Source organism: Lepus europaeus, chromosome 11 (genome assembly GCF_033115175.1).
Source record: "Lepus europaeus isolate LE1 chromosome 11, mLepTim1.pri, whole genome shotgun sequence".
Lineage (NCBI taxonomy): Eukaryota > Metazoa > Chordata > Mammalia > Lagomorpha > Leporidae > Lepus > Lepus europaeus.
The window spans coordinates 17985656-18003883 of NC_084837.1; the positions used below are offsets into that span (position 1 = coordinate 17985656).

General features: G+C 49.4%; 1 protein-coding gene across 1 annotated transcript; it reads right to left on the minus strand.

Annotated features, from left to right (window-relative positions):
- Positions 1-1959: 1959 nt before the first annotated feature.
- On the minus strand, positions 1960-11009 carry DACT1 (dishevelled binding antagonist of beta catenin 1). The gene is made up of 4 exons (XM_062204571.1): positions 10665-11009; positions 8447-8576; positions 7579-7734; positions 1960-4895 (listed from the first exon to the last, which is right to left on the minus strand). Exons 1-4 carry the CDS (start codon positions 11007-11009, stop codon positions 3064-3066), a joined length of 2463 nt encoding a protein of 820 aa, XP_062060555.1. The 3' UTR covers positions 1960-3063.
- Positions 11010-18228: the final 7219 nt, after the last annotated feature.

Sequence of the window (18228 nt, forward strand, 5' to 3'; positions counted from 1 at the left end):
AACTCTGTCATCTCTCTGCTTCTTCAATACATCAATAAAAAGCCAATGTCAGGGAGCAGGCATTTAGTCTAGCAGTTAAAATCCCCCATACGGAGAGGCCCAAGTCCCTGCTCTGGCTCCCGACTTCAGCTTCCTGTCGCTGCAGACTTCAGGCTCCCGGAAGCCCTCCTGGATCCCTGCTCCAGCCCAAGCCCAGAGCTGGCTGGTGGGCATCTGGGGAGTGAACCAGCAGACGGGTTTCTCCTCCTCTCCATTTGATTTTCAAATAAATGAAAAAAAAAATTTTAATGTAATTTATTGGGGCCAGCGCTGTGGTGGAGCGGGTAAAGCCACCACCACCTGCAGTACCAACTTCCCATATAGGCACCAGTTCTAGTCCCTGCTCTTCCATTTCCGATCCAGTTCTCTGTTATGGCCTGGGAAAGCAGTAGATGGCCCAAGTCCTTGGGCACGTGCACCTGTGTAGGAGACCTGGAAGAAGTTCCTGGCTCCTGGCTTCAGATTGGCCCAGCTCAGGCCATTGTGGCCACTTGGAGAGTGAACCACCAGATGGAAGACCTCGACCTCTCTGCCTCTTCTCTATGTAACTCTGCCTTTCAAGTGAAAAATAAATCTTAAGAAAAAAAATGTACTTTCTTTCTAAAATGTGAGGAAACCATTCTAAAAAGACTACAAAGCTGGGGGCCGGCGCAGTGGCACACTAGGTTAATCCCCCACCTGCGGCACCAGTATCCCATATGAGCGCCGGGTTCTAGTCCCAGTTGCTTCTCTTCCAGTCCAGCTCTCTGCTGTAGCCCGGGAGGGCAGTAGAGGATGGCCCAGGTGCTTGGGCCCTGCACCCGCATGGGAGACCAGGAGAAGCACCTGGCTCCTGGCTTCGGATCGGCGCAGCGCCGGCCATAGCAGCCATGTGGGGAGTGAACCAACAGAGGGAAGACCTTTCTAATTCTGTCAAATAAATAAAGTAATTAATTAATTTTTAAAAAAGACTACAAAGCTACAACTAAAAGCATTGCATCATATTGATTGAATTCTGGTTGGGAATAGGGAGAGATTAGGAGCTGCTACTAATAAACTTTTGAAACAAATTAGAAATTTTGAATATAAAATAATGACCTGCATTTAATTATATTATTATTACATTTCTTTAGGTGTAAGCATGATATTGTGGTCATACAACAGAATCTTCTTGTTCTTTGGAAATACAAGTTTCAATTTTTTTAAAAGCAAAATTAGAGTGAGATCTTCCATCCACTGTTTCACTCCCCAAATGGCTGCAATGAACCATGAAGAAGCCAGCAGCCAGGAGCTTCTTCTGGGTCTCCCACTTGGGTGCTAGGGTCCAAGCATTTGGGCCATCTTCCCTTGCCTTCCCAGGGTGTGCTTAAATTTTGAGACAAAATATAAAGATACCTAAAATTTATTTTAAAGTCGTGTGCCAGTATGTGGGAGCAAAAGGGTAGGTTTGCCAGCATTTGTCTTTCACCCACAAAACCAGCAATATGGTTTCACCTAAAAGATACTTCCAAAGAGTTAAATCAAAATGCTCACAGTGGCTACAGTGGTATATACTGTACTTTCCTTTCAACTTTTCCATATGTTTGAAATTTTCTATATTAAAACATTGGGAGGGAGAGGTTCTCCCCAGAAATATTTTCCATAGAAGACACCTATAAAATTTACCTCAAATTAAATTTACTTTAAGCTATTTTACTATTCTAAAGCACTGGTTCACTTTTCCTCATTTGCTTACTCCTCATCCATTCTAAGAATACTAAAAACCTATCTTAACTACTGCCAATAATATTCTACTATGTGACAGGTCTAATATAATTCGCAACAATAACCCCAATAATCGGCTCAAGATTTAAAGGCATACACATCTGGTTTTATACCCAAATAACAAACTTAACAGCAGTAAAACAAACCGTTTATTACAGCATATAATGTTATATTAAATTTACACAATGATATATAAAAACACATACTGTTTATATCATACAGTAATTTAACATCAACAGGAATATCAAAACAAATACTACTCATGCACAACACATGCATATATTGGTATATAAAAAAAGCAATTTTACACAACACTGTTTACCAAAACACTTTTTATAAAAAAAAAAAAAAAAAAAAGAAAGCCCTTCCAAATAGGGTCAGTGGTCCAACCTGGGCTGGATTGCACTAATATGTTTAGGCAGAGTGCTTAGTGAGCAATTCTAGGCTTGGAGGCACTCCCAAGAGTTCTTCTTGTAACAGTGAATTTCTCTGTACCCAGGGACAAAATTTCATCCCAAAGGCAAGCCCTGCAAGGAACAAACGGTTCCATCAACTATAAATTAGGGTGGGGGAGAAAGGCATCAAAACGTTGGCTAAATGGCCCTAGAAGAGGTTATTGCAACCAGGGCCTAGGCACCAAGTGTGGCAAGAGTTTTTGAAAATCCTCTTAAGGTACTAACAACCTCCCTACCCAGGCTACCATCTCTGGATGTAGGGTTCTGTCTTGCAAGTTCTGAGTCCAGTAAACAGAAGAGTTCAGAGGACAAAATGGAATGGAGATAACGTGTAAAAAATGCCAGAAAACCATGACTGCCTCTCGTACCTACTTCACACAACTCCTATGTGAGCACCCTCGACCAGAAAACCCTGGTGGAGACACTGCCCTAACACATCATGGAATAAACATTATGTCCTAAAATGCTACCCACCCGACCTCAGCATCAAAACTCCCATCTCAAGAACACCCAACATCCAAACCTGTACCTTGACAGATGCTCAGAAATTATGACATAAAAATCAGCTGATACCACGGAACTCACCCACTATCACCACCATCAACACCTCAACGTTTACTTCTAACTAGCAAAACGTTCTTCACCTTCCATTAAAGGCACTAGCGTCCCTAAGTGAGGAGGAGGAGACAGCGTTTACCTTGGTTTTACCTTAACAAAAGCATTCCATAAGGGTCATACACAAAAATTCAGACGCCACCTTTTTATTGGTTTTCGGTAACTGGGGCGGTGGGGGAGAGACACCGTCTACACCAACGACCCTCCCTGATCAGACCGTGGTCATCAGTTTCAGGGAGCCCGACCGGAAGCGGAGGATTTTCTTCTTGAGGTTGTGGGAAGCCTTGATTTTGACAAAGGTCTTCCTGGGGTTGTGGTGGAGGTCCGCGGCCGCGACGGCCTGAAGGGGCAGCGTCTGCACGAACTGCGACCAGATCAGGGCCCCGCTCTCCTCCGAGTCGCTCGTGGTGGTGCTCTCGCCCACGAAGTCGCCCTCGCTCACGCTGGACTCGCTGTCCCCGAAGCAGTTGGTGGTGTAGTTGCTCTGCTCGTCCTCGCTCGTGTCCACCACGGTGGAGTGGAAGAGGGACTCGCACTCGGCCGAGTACTCGGAGTCGCTGGCCACGTAGGCGTAGGGGCTGGTGTAGGGCAGTGCCACGGGCGAGGGGTACGCGCCCACGTGCTCCCGCCGACCCCGCCGGGCGCGCCGCAGGGCCTCTTCGTAGGAAATCTCCGCCGAGGACTTCCAGCGTCGGTAGTCGGTTCGCTTGTGCTTCGGTTTGGCCACCACCGCCTCCCGGCCGTGGCCGTGCGCCCGGCTCCCGGCCCTGTGGCCCGCGCCGCCGCTGCCCGGGGGCCTGGCGGGCAGACCGCCGTCGGGCGGCCCCACGCCGCCCTTCCTCCCCTTGCTGGAGGCCTTCTTGAGTTTCTTATTTGTATCCAAGTCGTCGGGGAAGCGGCACTTCTTGCTGGCCGCCCGGGTTTTCTCCCGGACCGGGGGCAGCCCGCTCTCCAGGCCCTGCAGGGCTGGGCCGCGGTGTCTCAGCGTGGCGCTCCTGGCCACGGCCGCGCTCCGGTGGCCCCGGTGGGGTCTGACGCCCGGCGGCTGCCCGGGGATGAACTGAGCCTTGACCAGATGCCCCTCCTCGAGGCTCTGGGAAGAGGAGCCCTCGCTTTTGAAGTCCAAGGCCGGCCTGTCCTCCACGGGGAAGGCTGTGGGCAGCAGCGGGGGCGCAGCAGCGGCCGGGGGGGCCCCAGCTTTCTGCGGCGCCTTTTTCAGGGGCTGCGCAGCTTTGCTCTCCGGCAGGGCTGCCGGGCCCCTGGCAGGGCTGTCCGTGGGTGAGGCGGCCTGGATCGGGGCGGTGTCTTTCAGGGGCTCCTGCGTGGCCGGCTTGGCGTTTTGGGGCAGGTGCTTGCTTTGAAGTTCCGAGGCAGCGCCCGGCTCCGGCGCGGGCAGCCTCTTGCCTTCCAGTTGTTCTGCCTTGGATTCCTTCGCCCACTGCTTGGGTGGAGAGAGTGCCCCGCTGTGGTCCAAAGAGGGCAGCCCGCCCGAGGGCGCACACGGCGGCCTGGGAGCCTTCTGGGTGGCCCCAGCGCCCTGGGAGCCGCCGCCGGCCGCCCTGACGCACACACTCCCGTTCCTCAGGAGCCCTTTCATGGGGTCGGCGCTCACGCTCGTTCTGGGCTTGTTGGTCCTTACAGGGTGCGTTTTCTTCTGGACCAGGCTCAGGATGTAGCCGTCCATCTTCCTGCTGGCGCAAGGCTGGGGAGCCGGCCACAGGCCGCTCGGCGACGGCAGGGACCCGTCCGCCTTGGTGGGCTCAGCGCCAGCGCCCGCGTCCCCGGCGGCCGGGCCCCCGAGCCGCTCCTCCTCCCGAGGGCTGCCCGTCAGGCACAGGAGGAACATGGGGCTCTGCACGGCCACGGCGTGGAGCGGGCTGGGGTAGCGGTACACGTCGCTCCCGTTTTTGGACACCAGATCACACTGGTACTTGGGATTCACATCCGCAATGACATCAAGGGCGTGACACGGGGAGCGGCCCACAGCCCCCGAGGCCTGGTCCTCACACTGGCCCTCTCTAAATTCCAGCCGTCGGAGGAGATCTGAAAAACAGGGAGAGGGACGCTCTGAGGCACGGAGCCGCTCAGCACCAGCCTGACGCTCTGGCCAGACTCCACGAAGACAGATGCCCGGGGGGCGGGAGAACGCCCAAGGATTCAAAACCACTCCACCAGCCCCCCTACCACGTCACGTGTGGTTCACGCCACGGAATGCACAATGTTTGACAAGACATCCTCTGAAGGAGAAACATCCGGTCATCAAGAATGCTTTCAAACTACTGAATGATAGAGGAAAGGCACATTGAAGTGTAGTGGAGATTATAGTCCCAGAGAATAGTTTTATTAAGATGGTGTGTATGCAAAGAAAAAGCATCTGGGCTGAAGCACACCACGCCTGGAACAGCAGCATCTCTGGGGAATGCAAGTGATGTCTACTTGCGTCTTCATTGGCTAGTTTCTGAAGTTTCAATAGCTAACGCATTATAACTAGAAAATGCTGAGTCCTTTTTTGTCTTGGTTACTCTCTTTTGCTTCTCATTTCCCGTTACAATCGTTGAAATAAAGTATGTTTTGTGTGTGCTCTCTTCCCATTTTGTGTTTTTTAGACACTATTTATGTTACAATTCAAATGTAACTGTCAATGGAAAGATCAGGGGAAATGATCAAATTCCATTAAAGACTAATCAAATTTAAATAATAATCACCTCATATTTTCAATGATGACACTAAAGCAGTTTTTAATAGGACAGTGAATTCTTGATAAGTTTTTAAAGGATTTGAGTAGTATTAATGTATTAGTATTGAATAGTATTAGTATTCATTTTCACACCTAAAAAATCTAGATGCCAAAGTACAATGAAATCAAGCTATGTTTCTTACATAAAATATGTTGAATGTTTATCTTGCTGAATATTATAAATACCGCATCCATTTTAATGACCTATAGTTACCAGAGAAAAGCAAAGTTGAGTTTATCAATTTGACCTCCCCTATATTTACTCATTCAAACACTGAGAACTACTGTGTGCCAGATCCTGTGTTTATTGTTTCAGGGAAAGCTCCACAACTTCAATAATTATCAGTCTCAGGGAAAAAAAAAAATAGTCTAGACCCAGAAATGATATGATTCATTTGTAAAGAAAGATCTAACAAAATGAAAGTGAAATGTCCCCACCCACTTGACCCCCAACAGCTTACCCCAAGAAGAGGGAGCCTCTAGGTAACATCCCACCCAACCCTCCTCCCCCACCACCCTATTTTTGCCTTACTAAAAGCCACATTTGCCATTCATCCCATTTCCTAACCATTCATCCTTTTCCCTATTTAGAGCTGAACAATATGGACATTCCAGTCCTCAAGGCCCAGCCCAACAAGTGTCCCAATTACAGGAGGCTGTAATTTGGGAGAACAGAAATCTGTCTTCCAGGAAAACGTGGACAAAGTGTCATTAATGGGTTTATAAATTTGCCCTCTGAAACCAGACCTGCAGAGTGAAGGGGCGCAATTACCGACGAACTTGAGGCCCAGACACTCTAGATAACACAGCTCTGCATTTCCCCAAATGACTGCTTCTGACAACACACTGTACAAATACAAAGACAGCAGCCAATTAGCAACCTCAGCTGCTTGAGGTTGTTTGCCTTGCTTGGACTGGAAAAAAAAAAAAAAAAAATCAGCATTCTATCCAAGTGGAGGACACAGACAAAGCCAGACTGCAATGACTTAGGCCAGCCTCTACAGCAACTACTTCCATATCTTCTCTGCTCTTCCAAGGAACCCCAGGATACAGGGACAAAGGAAGAGGTCCTGAGTTTCAGCAACAATTCTACCACTCAGCTGATAAAGAGCCTCTGACCAATGGTTTAGAAGTCCAAATTCCTTCTCTGTGGGATGAGAAGGCCGAACATAACTTCTGAACCCTTGGCTAGGTAGTGTAAAAACATAGATCTGGAAATCGGACCTGAGCTTAAATCTTGCCTCGGCCAATCACTAGCAGCTCTACAGCCTTAAACCACTTATCTAACCTCAGTGGGCCTCATTTACTGATACATAAAATGAAGCTAATAACACCTATAACCTGCAGAACTGCTGGAAGGACTCAAGGGAGGTTAACGTAAGCAGAGCATCCACTACCATGGAAATGCAAAAACTCTTCCAGTGCCAACAGTAGCATGATCATCTCTGAAGGCCACGGCTAATGGGGAATGATGGCTTATAGGCTCAGAGGGATCCCATCCCACCAACCTGCTAACAAGGGGCAGGGGGCTGTCATCCTGCACGGCATTCTGGAGACCACGGAGGGGCTACTGTTGCTTGAAGTACCAAGCATGCCTTGGCCCAGCTGATGGACATATTTAACTCAATATGAGCTTTAGCTATCAATGACTACAGGAAGAAGGAAAATGCTTCCAGAGTGATCTTTGAGAAAAACTGCAAACAAGTTAAACTAACACCAAAGGCTCAGAAACAGAGCTCTCAATACCTACAATGGGACAGGATTTCTGAAGATAAACTGTTTTGATACTATTAGAATAAAATACAGTACTGGAAAGGTTCTCAATGTTCACCTAAATGAAACTATAGGTTCTAGATGCAACCATGGCACTAAATATGGCACACTGATGAACATTTATTATTTTATCAGTAAAAGGGGTTGGGGCTAGCGAGCCTTGAAGGGCCCTTGACCTCTAGCAATGAAATACTTCCCAGTGCTAAAATTTCTTACCTGCAGATTTGGGACAACCATCTGAGATAGTCAAGGTTGCCTCCAAGGGGCTGCAAAAGCAGGTGCTGGAATGACAAGTGGATAAACACTCACTGAAGACCGAGTTAGAGGAATTGGAAAGGGATCCTGAGGCCCCATCACTCAGTTCATAGAACCCTATAAGTAAAAACACCATCGGCATTAAGATCATATCAAAGTATAATGAACAGTCATGCTTAAAAGGCAAAGGCAATCCTCTAGGCAAGGGAGGTTCCTGCGGTTTTTCTGGCCACTTTTGCCTCCCCTAGCTTTAGTGTCCCGACTTTATGGGTTTATTTCAAACAATCCTTAGGAAAAGGCAAAGAACTAATAACTTTGGGTACATTTCAAAGTTACGCTCACCCTCACATTGACCTTACTCCGTGACCCCACCCTTAGAGATGTGCAGGAAAGGAATTCGGATCTGTCAGAGCCTCCATTTCACATCAGTGTTTCAGAAGGAATAACTTGGAGAGGAAAACAAATGTATTTAAGGAGCCAAATGGTTTAAAAGAAGAAAAAAAAAAAACTTTTGAAGTGGTCTCAGGAAGTTGAAGTGTGACTAATTTTCTAGCCCAGTTCTAAGTTTCTCAAGTTTCAAAGCACTGCTCTTCCAGAAATTTGAATAGAAGCTTTTAAACGCAAGAGGCTCCGGTCAGATCAATCTCATTATTAAACATGTTGCTGTCTGACTTCATTTCCCTCTCGACCAACTGAATGGCAGGCTGCCTTTTTATTCTCTCTGCTCTGCAAACAAGCGATTGCCGTTTTGAGGGTTGGGAACCCCAGCCACAGGGACTGAGGAATAACCCCAGGAGTGCAGACTTGGGTCCTCGTGCGCAAAGCTCACCTGAGCTGGGCCGGCTGTCTGTCTCCAGGTGCTCTTCCGACGTCTTTACATCCAGTCTCAGGTCACTTATCTGCTTGTCAAGTTCTTGCAACTGATTCAACAAACCAGCGTCTCTTCTCCTCAAACAATTCTGTTAGGAAGAAACAGGTAACAGGAAAATGAACACATTCTGTTGACAAAGACCAGAACGTTCCCCTCAACTAATACATAAATAACCCATCTGAAGAGTCCACTTCCAAAACCAAAAGCTTACTGGAATCAGAGGCCTTTATTTTTTTACCAGAAATAAAAACTGCAAGAATTCAAAAGTACACCCCATGTTTCTTTCTCATATTTTGTGGTGATGTAGATCCTCCTCGTCAAAACAAGACATGTTTGTGGTCTTAAACAATGCATGCAAACTATGACTTTTTATAGGCAGGGACAAGAAAAGACTTTAAATCAGCTGGTGGACAAGAAAATCAGCTTTTAAATCAGCTGGTATACGTTTAAAAAAAAAAAACTATTCACAGTAGACTCTTGAATTTGAAGTCAGAGTAACAGATTTCCTACAATACCCTATAACCTTACTTAGGTGAGATTTTCTGGCCTTGGCCTGCAGTTTTGTTTTCTACTAGTTGCTTTGTGGGGTTTAATCAGTCTTACAGCCTTTGAAAGTGAGAAACTAATACTAATAGCCAGTGCCAAGTATAATCTGAGCTGGCAGAATCCAAAACCCTCTAGGGAAGGCCCATCAAGATTTGAACTCTGCTCGGGTTTCCGAAGGTGACAGATTGGTTGGACTAACTCACACCGCCACCTAGTGCTTCCCATCGCTGGAAAAGCAAAAGAACTCAAAAGGCATCTGGTTCAAATCAGGATGCCAAGTCCACAAATGAAAATAGTACCATAAACACTGCCGGGGCTGGAATTCTGACACACTGCCCTGCTCCCAGCCAGCGGACAATAGGAACGTGCCACTCACTCTGCTGAGAATCGTGGAGACAGAAAAGTTGCGATGGTTCAAGACAATGCATAAAATGTCAACAACCAGGCACGACCAGTGAGAACTGGCTCAGACCAACGTTACCTACAGATCTGGTCTGTTACAAAAAAAACTCAGTAAAATGCCAAGAAAAAGAGGTAGCGTACCAACCACAGCACACAGCGTTACAAAATCCATCTATGAGCATCTACTGCTGTTGCCTGTCCTTGACTTCAAGAGCTTGGACACACAAACCATACGCTTCTTTGCTAAAATGAATTTTTCAGGAAAAATGAAACAGACAAAAGCACTTTGATGCGCAAAATAATCTGAGAGGAGATAGGACAGGAAAACACATGAGGGGCACACAGCGAGGCCACTCTCCAACATGTGGCCAGTCTCAGATGGAATCACTTGGTCAGATAAGGATCTTCCGCTGTTTCCAAAACTACATTTGGAGGTCACCGAAACAAAGCTGCCGCCATTATTCCCAGGCTGGGTCCAAAGCTGTTCCTCGATACATTAAGGTCCAAAGTTGGTTTTTCTCCCCCTCGTTAATGAAGACGGCACAGGGTGATGGAGCCATTGACAGAAATCCAATGAGAGAAATGCTCCCAGGGAGCAGGTCCCTCTTCTCCTACCTCCACCACGAATCAGAGCAGAATATAGAAAGGGGGGGGGGGGCACTCTCTCCAGCCAAATTTCCATCGTTCGCAACTAGTTTTAGCTGCCTTATACAAAGGGCTTCTATTTAATCCAGCACCAGCCCTGCGAAAGCCAGCGTGCTGGGAAGAGCCTGGAGGGGGCACGGCTCCCTGCCACCACGTCGGGGCGACCGAGAAACTGGGCGCTGGACAGCTGACCGCGCCACAAGCCCCCTCCCCGGCTCTGTGCAGGAGCTAGGGAAACCTCGGATGCCATACTATTTTAAGGGGGGGAGGGTGTCTTTGCAAATCTCTGGGCAGAGGACTCACTCTTCTAAGGAGACAGCGTTGGAACAAGGCGGCTCCAAGAACCCTCAAGGCACGGGAGGAGGGGAGAGCGGCCGCCCCCTCCCCGCAATTCGGGCGAGGTCACCCTCACCTGACACAAAGCAGGCGCCCGCTGGGGAGGCGTGGGCGTCGGCACCCACCCGCCGCCTCGGGCACCCGCAGCCGTGGGGGGCGGGAGGGGGCGTCCCACCCCAGCGACAATCGCGCCCCGGCCACCTGCCCGAGCTGCAGCCCCCTGTGCCCCACCTCGGGCACGACCTACCAATTGCTTCCGCAAAAGCAAGATGTTCTCCTCTAAGAACTTCTCCTCCAGGCGGCTGCGCTGCGCCGCCTCCCCCGGCAGCTCCCCGGCGCGGGGCGCAGCGGCCCCGGCGCCCCCGGCGTCGCGCAGGGCGCCCCGGACCAGCAGCTCCTGGCGCTGGCGCAGGTACTCCAGCTCCGCCAGGCCGGCCAGCGTGGCCTCCTGGCGCTCCCGGGTGCGCTGCCGCTCCGTGTCCGCCTCGCCCTTCTCCCGCCAGCGCCCCTCGGGCTCCACGGCGCGCGGCTCGCCCCGGGCCGGCGCCTGCGGCTCCAGCTCCCTCGCCGTCCCGCCCGGACTCGGCTTCATGGTCCCAAGCCCGGCAGCGCGCGCCCGTCACCGCAGCCGGGCCGCCGGGGCAGAGGAGCGGGACTCTAGGGCTGCGGTCGCCGGCTCATGTCGCCGCCCTGCGGCGGGGGCTCGGCGCCGGGCGCGGAGGCTGCGAGCGCTCGGGACCCGCGCGCGCGCGCCGCCGCCGCCGCCGCCGGCTGCAGCGCACCCGGCCCGGGCGGCGCCGTGCTCTGTCGCCGCGCGTCTCTCCCCGCGGCCCCGCAGCTGATAACGCCCTGCCCGGCGCTACGTCACGCGCGGGGCCCGGCGCCCGCCTCCGCCTCCGCCTCCCCGCGCCGGCCCCTCGGCTCCGAGGCGCGCTCGCCAGCCTTCCCCGCGCGGTCAGGCGCGCCGGGCCCGCCCCCTGCCCGCCCCGTCCCCTCCCCGCTCCTCCCGCGCGCCGCTGGGCCCCCTTTTGGGGTTGTCTGCGCCCCGCTCCCTCGCGCAAAGCCGGGGGCGAGCGCCTGGCGCCCCGGCGTCCCGTTAGCGCCCGCCTCGCCGGCAGGGTCGGCGTCGGGCTGCCCGGGAGAACTTTGTGCGCTCGCCAACTTGCGGCGCACACCCTTAACCCTGTGCGCACTCGTGCCCCGCACTCCGCGGGTTCGCGTCCGCCTCCGCGAGGGCGGGCCTCCCAGCTTCTGTCCCTGAGTTCGGCTTTCCTGACTCCACTCTGCCCCACAAAGCACAGTGCGCAGTCGTCCTGCACGGCTGCTGTTTTATTTTTTAATGTATTTTATTTATTTTTTTTAGGGAGGTCTCACAACGCCATGCATTGAAAATCAGGCAGGGGGGGGCTCGTCGCTGTGTGGCCGGGCGGTCGCACCAATTCGTGTGCAAGCCTGAGATTTATGAGGGCGCGCGCGTGCGCGTTTTGGGTTTTGTTTGAGTTTTTATTGTTGTTTAGTCTGCATCCAAGAGAGCTCTGAGTCTGAAACCAGACCCTGTGGATTTGAATCCCATTCCACCCATGAATAACGTGCGTGCAAATTTCCCCCCTCGCCGCTGGGCCCCTGTTTCCCCGGCAGCGGGGAAATGGAGCCCCCGACAATCTGCCTGTCCTAGAATTATGCTGTAGGGCACAGAGGAGGAATTGGTGGGGGGCCGGCACGTAACGGCGGTCCGAGTTGTAGCTCCCGCCCACGGGGGGGGGGGGTGTATAATGTGAGTCCTCCCCCCTGAAGCATCATTTGCGGTATCATCGTCTCTGGCCCTGGGGAACTTCAGTGGATAAGGGTCCGCGAGTGCCACGGGCTGGCTTTGTCTACGGAAGGAGCCCGTATATATTTTTTTCAAAGCTGTGCATCTCAGAGCCTCAGAAGTTGAAGGCAGCACGTCGCTCGTGGCTGAAGTCTCCGCAAGTGTTTGGCGACCGCGTGCATCCGACGTGGCGACTGCCGACTGTCCCCCGGTGCCCAGCCGCGGACGTCGGCCAGGAACTCGCCCTCGTCGCCCCAGCCCCCACTCCGTGGTCTCGCCTTCCTTCCTTCCAAAGATCAGCTCGCTGGCGTTGCCCCTTCGAATTCCACACACAGCTCAGCGCAGGTGTTTACGACTACCCCTTCTGCCCAGCTACATTAGAAGAGCTCCCTGAAGGCAGGAACTGTTTTAATGCCTCCTTAGTATCGTCGTACTTAGCACAGCGCCCGATAAAGCATTCAACTGATAATTGCTAGAGAGAGGCTCGAGAGGATGTAGGTTAGTTGTAAATTGTTTTTTCATTAACATACTTTTGAACTTTTAAACTTAATAGTACTCAGGTAATCGCTACTACAAATAGCATTAAGTCACATTTACTTAACACATTTACTTAACACACTAGAGCTCCCTCGCCACCCTCTGCCTTCCTTCCATAGACACGAAACGAACTTTAAAGTCCAACCTTGATTCGTGATTAATATATAGAGCCAATTGTAATTAATATGGAACCATCTATATCCTGCCTAACATGGGAAGGAATTGTCCTCCCTTATTTTAGAGAACTAAAGACTAGTCACTTGTCCCACCTGCCAACGCCACCCGCACCCCTGTCCTCTGTCACTGTTTCATTCCACTAAATTTCTAAATAAGCATCTTGCTTTCTAAGTTCTCAATTACATTCCTTCTGCCTGGGTGGAGTCTATTGTGGCCTGTCTTGTGTCACATATCGGCCACTGTATTTATATACTGGGGAGGGGGTCTGAAACATGTTTTTACACACTACTAATAAATCTTGTCAAAGCAGACAGACAAGTCTCTGTGTCTGCGACCTCCCCACCTTCCCACCCAGCCCCCACCAAATGCCACTTGGAGCTGGCTCATTAGTCCAAAGCAAGCCATTTGCCAAAACAGCTTGTACTTCTCCAGGAAAAAGTGTCCCCCAGCAAGTTCAAATATTAAAACGAATGTGTTCAGATGGTTCTGCCAATAACATGGTCACAAATAGGAAAAAAGGTTATACTTACCCAAGTATCCATTACACATTCATAAGTAATGCTGTTCGTTCACGCGCCAATTAAAACAAACTTGGGCTGTCAAATGAAGTTAGAAGCAAGGAACTCAATGCTGTAATTGTTTTTCCAGGAAAAGTCCCAATGTCATCAGATTAAATGTGACTGGCTGGGTTGCCCTATTCTGGTCCCCCATCAGCCAAATTGTCCCCCCTCAAGTGGAGTTCCCTGGGTTTTCTTTGCTCTGTGATTCTTTGTTTGGCTTGCAGGTATTCGAGCTGTTGAAAGCAATGACCCACTGCTCCCTTCTCTTGCCATCAAGATCTCGCTTCCCCCGCGGCTTCGATTTTTCTTTCCCTTTCTTTTTTAAAGCAGGTGCTGACCCTTCCTCCTCACTGGTGCTACTTCATCATCTCCTTTCTCAAATTGTTCTGCACGGGTTCTACTTTCCCTGGAGGCCCCAGCCTTCCCAGAAAAGCCGCCAATCCACAGAAAGTGTGGACTACGGGGCGGCGGATCTGGAGAGTAAGTCCAAGTTGCCAGCATGGAAAGGGGCACTGGCGGAGTCTATTGCAGTGTTGTAGCTTCTGCTTAAAGCCAGCAAGAGTGGCTCAGATCACAGAGTCTGCAACTCCTACGTGCACCCCCGCCCAAGTCTGAACATGGTTCTACAAGCGCCTTGTCCAGCTGGGAATGGCCTACTGCAGCCGAGCAAAGGAAAGAGCACCAATTGCACATTTTGCTATAGAGAAAAGCACCAACATGATGTCTTGAAGCTTTTATGGCCAAACACACACAAGTGATGTAATTGGGAAAGCTGTCTCCAAACGGGAGGAAGAAAAGTCAGGCCAATCCTTTGAGTTGGAGTGATGACCACCATTCGAAGGTCTGGGATCAAAGCTCCAGCCAGACATCAAAGCCCATTTGAGTCTAATGCCCAAAGAGCCACAGTGAATTAAACTTCATATATAAACTAATTATAGCTTGACCCTCCCCCCCCCCCATCCAGGCGTCAGGGAGCACACAGAGGAAAGAAAGCAGACATTGAAACAAAAGATCAAGAAAATGCAAAGTTGGTAGCAAAGCTGGGCACCATCAGGGCCCTGAACACTTTAAAAGTCTTCAGAGGGCAGAGGCGCATAAGGGGACGACAGAGGCCACAGCGAGCTTGTGACAATGCTGGCCTTGTTTGAAAGGCTATGAAACAGCCCCTTCCACCCTCTCTGACTGATGCACCACGAAACACATCCTCCTTCCTGGAGGGAGAGGTTGTCTTGTCGTTGCATTTCAGTGCTGTGAAAGAGCGCTGTGTCACCAGGTTTCTGTGGGAGAAACCACGGGGATTCCACGAAGTGTGGTGGTGCGTCCTTCAGGATGCTCGGGTCTCCTCACCCAGAGCATGGCGAGCTCGCTCCAACACCCTCACGTGTCCTGGGGTGACCTGCATTCCCAGTGGTCTTTATAATCGCGGATGGTGCCATCGACTTCAGAGTCCGGTCCCTTAACCCTGCCATTCCTACTACATTACAGATGGAAGGTGCGGGATAGCAAGCATGCAACCCGAGAACCACATACCCTGGTGCCGGCACCATAAAGTGCTTGAGTCTACTGCATTGCCAGAAAAAAGTTAAGCGGATTTCAGAGACAAGTGGCTGCTCTCAACAGTTGGAGTAGGGGGTTTTGCCCTGACTTTGCTTCATTGGGATGGTTCCCCAATTATTTAAAATTCCCGACTTTGTGAACTGGCAAGCCACTACCCATCTGATAAGATAATCCATAAAATATTTGCAATCACATTTCTTTGTAGATAAACATGAGTTTCTTAAAAGAACAAAATCTGAATTTATAACCTTAATCTTGAAAAAGAAATTTTTTTTTTGACAGGCAGAGTGGACAGTGAGAGAGAGACAGAGAGAACGGTCTTCCTTTGCCGTTGGTTCATCCTCCAAAAGCCGCCGCGGCCAGTGCACTGCGCTGATCTGAAGGCAGGAGCCAGGTGCTTCTCCTGGTCTCTCATGGGGTGCAGGGCCCAAGCACTTGGGCCATCCTCCACTGCACTCCCGGGCCATAGCAGGGAGCTGGCCTGGAAGAGGGGCAACCAGGACAGAATCTGGTGCCCCGACCAGGACTAGAACCCGGTGTGCCGGCGCCGCAGGCGGAGGATTAACCTATTGAGCCACGGCTGCCGCGGACCGGCTCTCGCGGAGTCTCAGACCGAGGGAGAACGAGGGAACGAAGAGCCAGGAGAGTCAGAAATCGGCGGGGAAATGACAGACAGACACACACGTTATGTGTATGTTACTGCTGCGATTTATTGTAGTAAGGCTTGGGTTTATATAGTAAAGAACAATGCTGCAGGCAAATGAAAAACTTTTATCACAAAGGTTGACAAAATGAGTTAAAACAATGATGTCATACGAGTGGTTTTATGAGGAACATAGTGGGGACATTGTTTTTAGACAATTTACGGAGGATGAGAATTGACCTTTGACTCAGTTTCACATACTGAGGATGAGAATTGACCTTTGACTTAGTTTCACTTACTGAGGATGAGAATTGACCTTTGACTTAGTTTCACTTACTGAACTGTTTTAGGGGAATAACTGTCCAAGGTTTTGCTTGCCCTCTAGGTACCTGGAGATAACCTCCGAGTAACCTTAACATTTTTCTGTTACTACAATGGGAACCTAATGATATGTTTTGACTTGCATTCCTGGCTTATGGGAAACTTCTTTTTCTTGATTTTTAGTTTCTGAGAATTATGAGGGTAAGCAGTAAAGTGTAAACACAGCTGGTAGATAATGCATAATGAGATCATCAGCAGAGCAGAGACACGGTGTCCCCCAAAATTTAGCAAGGACAGTCTTCGGCTCCCCTACTGTGAGTCGAGGGTCGTTACAACCGTGGACTGCACAGGAATCGCCTGAGGCTAAACTCCGACAGAGTGCGCACCCCAAAACCCTGCAGCTTTAGACCCCCGACGCAGCAACATCTTGCCACGCGGGTATCACAGCTGTGGGCGTGGCAATTCCTCCCTTTTTATTTTTAAAATGAAGCTCGAAGACTTCCTGCTGGACGCTCTGTAAAGAATCAAATATGCATTTTAGAATTTCAGGAAGAAAAATTATAATTAGCAATACTACTAATGCCACTATCCCTATATAAATGAGGTAGTTTTTCTAATTTATGGGGTTTAAATTTTTGATTTCTGCTTTTAAACTAGTAGCTATATCTTGCAAATCCCCTATTTGTAGTCTTGATTGACTAGCAACAGCAATTTCCTTTTGTAAAGCGTTTAAATCATGTGTAACATCATTATCATGTCAGACACCCTGCAAATGAGCTTTTACTTTTTCCCAAGATTTTGAAGAATTATATGGTAGCGGAGTAACACAGATTGACTTAAAGTTACTAAGACAACGAGTAGAAAACATTGTTACACTTTTACAGGTTTTTTATCCAGCCACCCCACAGGTTGCACAATAGGTGGATTAGGAACATAAGCCCAATATGAAGTCCCCTTAGTCTTTGGAGTTGAAATCAAGGCAAGAAAAGTCACAAAAAGATAAGAGGTTGTGCGAGGCTTCCCCTGCTCAGCGAGAAGCTTCTTGGCTTTCCGAGCTAGGCGACGGACCATCGTCCAGGTGATTTTCTGTCTTTGTTGGATTATTTCCAATTTTTTCATCTGATGTTCCATGCGTTTTTTTTTGTTTTTTTTCAGCGTCGCTGCCTGCGGCGCTGTGCCGGGGACCGCCCTGATGAGTCTATCTGGGATCCAGATGGGGCAGTCGGCATCCTGTGGGAAAACACAAGCATAGCCTCGTCCCGAGGTGATTAGCACATCCGGACCTTTCCACATTCCTGTTAACAGGTCTTTTCAGAGGACTTTGGGCAGGGGGGTTTTATAGACCTCCCTGTCCCAGTGTCGTAGGGCCGCTGTAAGGCCCTTTCCATCAGCATTTAAATGATTTAAAACAAACAATGAATGAGACAATATATGATGGGGTGAGAAATAAGAATTAGCAGTTTGAAGGCGTTCCAATTGTAGTTTTAATGTTTGATGAGTTTTTTTAATGATTGCCTGTCCTTGAGGATTATAAGGAATTCCTGTAATATGAGTTATGTGCCATTGGGCACAAAAATTTACAAATGCTTTAGAGATATAAGCTGGTCCATTATCAGTTTTGATTTGAGAAGGAATGTCCATAATTTGAAAACACTGAATTAAATGTTGAATAACATCTTTTACTGCTTCTCCCGTTCTAGCAGAAGCATGCACAAAATGAGAAAAGGTGTCAACAGTCACATGTACATATCCCAACTTACCAAAAGAAGACACATGAGTTACATCCATCTGCCAAATAATGTTAGCTTTTAAACCTCGGGGATTTACACCCATTTTTGGAGGATGATGTACTGGGGGACAATGAGTACATTGTTTTACTATTTGTCTTGCCTGTTCTCTAGTAATAGAGAACATTTTTCGTAAAGAGGCTGCATTTTGATGGTGAATATTATGACTTTCTAATGCCTCCTGCACTGTAGCTACAATAGACTGGGTATGCATATCTGCTATGGCATTTCCTTTTGCCAGAGGCCCTGGCAATTTACTATGGCCTCTTATATGTCCAATAAAGAATTTTGCTGTTCTTTCTCTTATTAATTTTTGTAATTGTTTTAATAGAGTAAGAATGGGTGATTTTCCTGATAAGAGAGCTGTCTCTAAGGCTGGAAATAAATTAACCATGTATTTAGAATCTGAATAAAGGTTA

Coding starts and splice junctions, on each gene's coding strand:
- DACT1 (XM_062204571.1), bottom strand. CDS start 11,009: ATGAAGCCGAGTCCGGGCGGGACGGCGAGGGAGCTGGAGCCGCAGGCG. Junction 8,577..10,664: donor TGCTTTTGCGGAAGCAATTG/GTAGGTCGTGCC, acceptor TCTTCCTAACAG/AATTGTTTGAGGAGAAGAGA. Junction 4,896..7,578: donor TGGTTGTCCCAAATCTGCAG/GTAAGAAATTTT, acceptor CCTGTTTTTCAG/ATCTCCTCCGACGGCTGGAA.